Below are 5,621 nucleotides of genomic sequence, written 5' to 3' on the forward strand. Positions count from 1 at the left end.
GGTTTTTTTCTAAGAAGACAATAATTATTGAATTATTCTAATTTACATGAAAAATATTCAAACATGAGTGTTCTGCTCCTAACTAACTAATCTAACTCGCATCGTGACAACAACCATTTTTGTGAAATGCTTTCAATGCGAGCCATTTGCCAGCGAAGCCCAGACATGAACTTCTTGATGTCATCACATGCTGGGCTTATTTGTTAGTAACAATTGGGCCAAGAATGACATGGTTCACTCTTAACAACAATTGGTGCATAATGCATATATAGGTTTTTATTCTCCTTTTCTTTTCGAAATTGTTATTGACAATCTAAAAATTCCATTTTGCACTCTAAAATTATATAATTAGAAAAAAAAATACACTTGTAAAGAGTTTAGAATAAGATTTTTAGAGTGCTAATAACAGTTTCATTTCCTTTTTGGGTAAGAATTGATCTTTATAGGAACATCACCGACACTTTAGCAGAAGAGATTTTGTTATCTTTCTATCTTTATCTCTTTCATCACATGACTTAATCATGTCATGTAATAAAAGAATCCGAGAGAAAGTGTTACATCCCCTAACCCCGATTATACCAAAAAATAACCCCCAAAAAAATAAAATAAAAAGAAGAAGAGACCTAGTCTTAGAACAAGTTTTATTCAACATGCAGCAGCAGCTTCCTTTTGCTTGCTCCAAAGAAGTCTTCCTATCTCAGAATTTTGGCCCTCTTTGCTTGTTCTTTGTTATTGCTATGAGGATTGAGAATTGAATTGGCAACAATTTGTGGTGGAAATATTGTTTAGATGTAATTAACTAGCAATTGGGAAGGTCACTTGGAGGTGGAAGAACAGATTCATTTGGGCCCTTGCCATTGTCCACCACAAATGCCATCTTCAACCCCCATGTTGTGTGCACTTCAAGATGGCAATGCATAAACCAAACCCCTGCATACAAAAACAAAGGAGATAAATATGGTTTTATTGAAAATATTATACTGGATAAAGTCTTTTATGTTATATTATTAGACTGTTAATCAATACTACTGATGTGAAATCTTATATGTTGTCTTCTAATTATGCTCATTTCACGCATCTAGTTACATCTGACAGCTTTATTCATGCCTTAATTTTTTCTGTTGATTATAATTCATGTTTGTTTTGTACAATATTGGAGTAGGGGAATCAGACTAAGATGGATAAATGCTTTTAACCAGTTTGAGCCTTGAAATTCTTTTTGTTTATTTTTTTCTGGAGTGCAATATGTTTGTTTAAATTTGGTTCTTTGCAACTCGAGAAGTAATATGAAATTATCATCTTCCAATTATTTTTCTAACACAAACTAAACACATAATTAAGGAAGATATACCTGGATTATCAGCCCTGAATCTGATAGCAGTCCATCCATTAGATGGCACTCCAATTGTGTTCCTCTCAACAGGATCAACAAGATTGAATCTTTTGGGATCCGTGTTCGGGTTGAAATTCCCTAGTCCCCTCCCAACCTCAAAGAAATTAAACCCATGAAGATGAACTGGATGGGTTTCAGGGGCAAGCATCCCAGTGCCTTGCAACACAAGTTGCACTGTGGTGTTGTAAGCAAGTCTATAAAGCCTAGTCCCCTTCTTGGTCTGCATATTCGTCTGCTGTGTCCCCGTGTAATTATAAGGATTCAGAGGGTTTCCGGGAAAATCATCGGTAAAAACTCCACTCATGTTGAAGAAATGTGCTTGAAGAAGTGCAATTTTAGGCATCACAAATGTGACATTGTTGATATCTGCCACCACCCTAATACCATTGGCACACGAATCACAAGTGTGAAGCCCTAAACCAACAGTGAACAAAAGGGAGTGGTCAATTTTCAATGGAACCCTAGCTGGAAACCGGATTGAGTTTAGACTTCTGAGGGAGTTTGTAAAATTTGTTGCCACAAGTGTGGCATTTTGAGGAGGTGGGGATGTGAGAATAGTCCTCGTGCTTTCGAGGGTGCCTATGTAATGCAATGTAGCGGTGGCGGTCTTGTTGTCCACGACGATGGTCGGATTGTCCATGAATGGTGAGGCTGCGACCAAGTATTTTCCTGAGCCATGGTTTGTTGATACAAGAACATTTGTTGTTTGCCCCGGAGCTATGAGAACGGTGTCGGTTTTGAAAGGTTTTGTGTACACAGCATCGACTTCAACTACTGTTAATTTGTGGTTAGCAATCTTAAAGAAGAGCTCTTCGTTAAGTGCAGCATTGATGATTCTTAGCATGTATGTCTTCCCAGGTCTTACTGGTAATAATCCTCCTGGATATATATCATATATAAATTTGACGATTAGAAATCGAGCAAAACTGTAAAGATAATGTGACAGTTTATGTATGAATTAAAATAATTGATCATAATAACTATGTAATCTACGTAATAAATACACATTAACTATCACATCATGTGATCAACTAATGAGATCCGCTAATATTTACCTTGTGATTGACAAGTTGAGATCGGCCCTGGATAACCATTGATTGTGTGAGCATCAGAGACATTTGGGGCTAAGCCAGATTTCAAAGCCTGTCTGATGACACGTTCCGTATCTGATTTCCACCATTCACCTGCAAGTTAAATTATAACAATCATAAGGAAAAAGACTCTTTCCAAATAGATTTCTTTTTATACTGAGCCATAGTAAGGGAGGAAGATTCGAACAAAGAAGATACATTATGAGAGTATGAGGGTAGTGATCTTGAGCTCACCCAAAATTACAACCACTTCCTTTTGGGGTGCAGGAAATGGATACGGGACACCGAGCTTGGGTAAGACGACCAAGGCACCATGGATTGTAGCCCTGAGCCAGAGGATGTGTGCATGCCACCAAAGTGTGCCCCTTTGGCCGGTGATGGTGAAGTTGTATACATATTGTTGGCCCGGCTGAATAGGACATTGGGTTATGTATGCCGGCCCGTCGGCCCAACCTGTCCGAAGTTGTCGGATCCCGTGCCTACGGAAAATAATATTACAACATATTCGTATACTTACTAATCATATTACTAATCGCATCTTCTATAAAAATAAGTTCAACGGGACAAAATTGGGACATTACCAATGGATGCTAACGTTGTATTTGGCATGGTTGACCACCTTGACTAGTACTGTATCATCTTCCCTAGCATAAATGGTGGGACCAGGATACCTTCCATTGACAGTGACAATGGGCTTGCTTGAACACAATCTTGAGATGTTCTTCTGCACCACCTACAAAAACGACATGTAGCAGTTAATAGTGGAAGTTGTTAGTAAGATTGTAGCACTAGCATACCCATGTTTTTAAACAAGTCAACTGGAACACTAGGTAGGATTAGGCATACACAGCCCACAAGTTTGGTGGCCTTCTCAACTACACCCTCACACTTTGCCGTATGATAAAGATTTGGGGTTTTTAAATTAATTAATCGTGTTTATATTACATGTTACATTAGTCATTTCTGTTCATTGTCACTTTTTTTTTAAAGGGAGTGGATATGTGACGACACTTTTTAATACAATTTTTGACATAAGTTTTTGTGGAGCCTACTTCATAATATATTTTAATAATTTGAACTGTCTATTTTTTAGAACATCTTTCAGAGATCATCATTGATAAAAAATTCAACAAATCCAAAACCATTAAAACATTCATTTGTAGTGAAGAAACTAGACGAATACTGTTGTACAAAGAAACTCTAAATCCTTAATCCAACAGTGATATGGTTTCAGATTTGGGTGATTTAGGTAGACATGATTTTTTAGGGAAGGGCTAAAAGATAGATGGTTTAGATCTTGAAATACAGTACAAAGTGAGCCCTACAAAAGCATGTGTCAAAAATTGTGTCAAAAAAGTGATGTCACAAATCTGTCTTCTTGAGAGTTTTTTGTTAAAGTTCCCAAAACAAAGGAAAACTAATGAAAATGGCTTGAAAATTTTGAGTTTTAATGATAAGGACAAAATAAAGGGTAAAGTGAATAATACCAGGATTGACTTTTTAGTGTAAAAATGTGGTTTTTCGTTAAAGTGAACAGTACCAGGAGCTTTTTGTTAAAGTTCCCAAAACAAAGGAAAACTAATGAAAAGGGCTTGAAAACTTTGAGTTTTAATGATAAGGACAAAATAAAGGGTAAAGTGAATAATACCATGATTGACTTTTTAGTGTAAAAATGTTGTTTTTCGTTAAAGTGAACAGTACCGGGAACTTTTTGTTAAAGTTCCCTTTAAACAATCCTTAGATGTTTTATAACTTGTGGACAATTTTATGGCTCGCAAACAAATAAATTGTCGTAACGAAACCACTAGTTTATTATTTTTTTTAAAACGATTCAAATTTAAACCTGTATAACGTCTATATATATATATATATCATGTCCCGCATTGAGGTGAGAGCTGAATCAAATTTTGTTTATATCAATGTCAAGAACAAGAAAGAGAAGAATGACTAATGATGTACTGTCCACAATTATGTTTCAATTTTGTAAGTTGGCTAGTCAGCTCAATATTTAGTCAACTAATTAAGCTAGGATTAATTTAGCAAGAAAAACAGCGACAAGAACATGCATGCATACAAGCATGCTAGTCACCCTTATATTATGAATTGCTAATAGTGGCCGTAAGTTTTATATTTTGTATGGATAATGCATACAAATATTATTCTTAATTTGAGATCAAGAAGTACGGTCACTATCAGCAATTCAAAAGATAAAATTTACAAGACAGACACTAATAAACTAATATTAATTGCTTCTTTTGAATGAGAAAATAAAAACCAAACACCAGATTTATACTATATATATGCATATATACTGCGCTGCAGATTTGGCAAGGTGCAAATTCCCAGTAACGAAGAGTACTAGTACTGCATGGTTCCAAAACCCTTAAGCCATGTATACAGTTGAAATATGCGACCTATGTACAAATTAAAGAATACTTTATAGACACAATCCAATTTTGAGTGAACCACGTTAAATAGTTTGTGTTCTTTTACGATTGTAGTTTTAGCATCTTTATCGGCCCCGCTGAACTATTGACAACCCTCCCCTTCCCCAACTATAGACACCAAAATGTGGAAAAGTACTAATCGTATGGCTAAAATATTTGGTACCATAAATGTCTGCTGCATGAGGTGGCAACTAATGAACCCTAGCTAGCTGCAGTATGCAAAACATTTAAAAGATATTAACTGAAAACGTATACTTACATTAAACTTGTAATGTCGAACCATGCATTCTACAGATGCCGGAAAACACAAACACGCCACCAGAAGCACGACTCGAATCCACTGCACCATTGCCATTTTCTCTCGAGCTTTATTTCTCTCTCTCCCTCTCTCTCCCTCTCTCTCTTTGACTCTTAATTATTGCTCTTGATCTTTAGTTTTCTCTCCTATAATAAAATTTATACGACCAAGCCTTACTTATAAAGAGAGAGAATCTCAGTCTCTGTTGCCATGTCGTTTTTGCTTATAGTTTGGTAGGTGTAGATTAATGAATTAATACTTAAGCATGGAGCTCTCTATACGTATAAATATATTAGAATGTACGTGTAGCTGAAGGCCAAGAATCTTATGGTAGTAGTAGTTATATCTTTCAAGTCAACTAAAACACTACTGTTATCTGAAGGCCAAGGTGG

At 36.0% G+C, this 5,621-nt stretch overlaps 1 protein-coding gene across 1 annotated transcript; it reads right to left on the bottom strand.

Annotated features, from left to right (window-relative positions):
- Positions 1-388: 388 nt before the first annotated feature.
- Positions 389-5,394, bottom strand: LOC126589074 (laccase-4-like). The gene is made up of 6 exons (XM_050254253.1): positions 5,191-5,394; positions 3,066-3,217; positions 2,719-2,963; positions 2,449-2,577; positions 1,352-2,272; positions 389-930 (listed from the first exon to the last, which is right to left on the bottom strand). Exons 1-6 carry the CDS (start codon positions 5,284-5,286, stop codon positions 800-802), a joined length of 1,674 nt encoding a protein of 557 aa, XP_050110210.1. The 5' UTR covers positions 5,287-5,394; the 3' UTR covers positions 389-799.
- Positions 5,395-5,621: the final 227 nt, after the last annotated feature.

Source organism: Malus sylvestris, chromosome 11, assembly GCF_916048215.2.
Source record: "Malus sylvestris chromosome 11, drMalSylv7.2, whole genome shotgun sequence".
NCBI classification, from domain to species: Eukaryota; Viridiplantae; Streptophyta; class Magnoliopsida; order Rosales; family Rosaceae; genus Malus; species Malus sylvestris.

What these genes read in the sequence shown, in the direction of transcription:
- LOC126589074 (XM_050254253.1), bottom strand. Translation starts at nt 5,286, where the DNA reads ATGGCAATGGTGCAGTGGATTCGAGTCGTGCTTCTGGTGGCGTGTTTG. An exon ending in GGAAGTGGTTGTAATTTTGG is followed by an intron (nt 2,578 to 2,718) that starts GTGAGCTCAAGA and finishes TTTAACTTGCAG; the next exon opens with GTGAATGGTGGAAATCAGAT. An exon ending in ATTCAGGGCTGATAATCCAG is followed by an intron (nt 931 to 1,351) that starts GTATATCTTCCT and finishes TTTTGTATGCAG; the next exon opens with GGGTTTGGTTTATGCATTGC.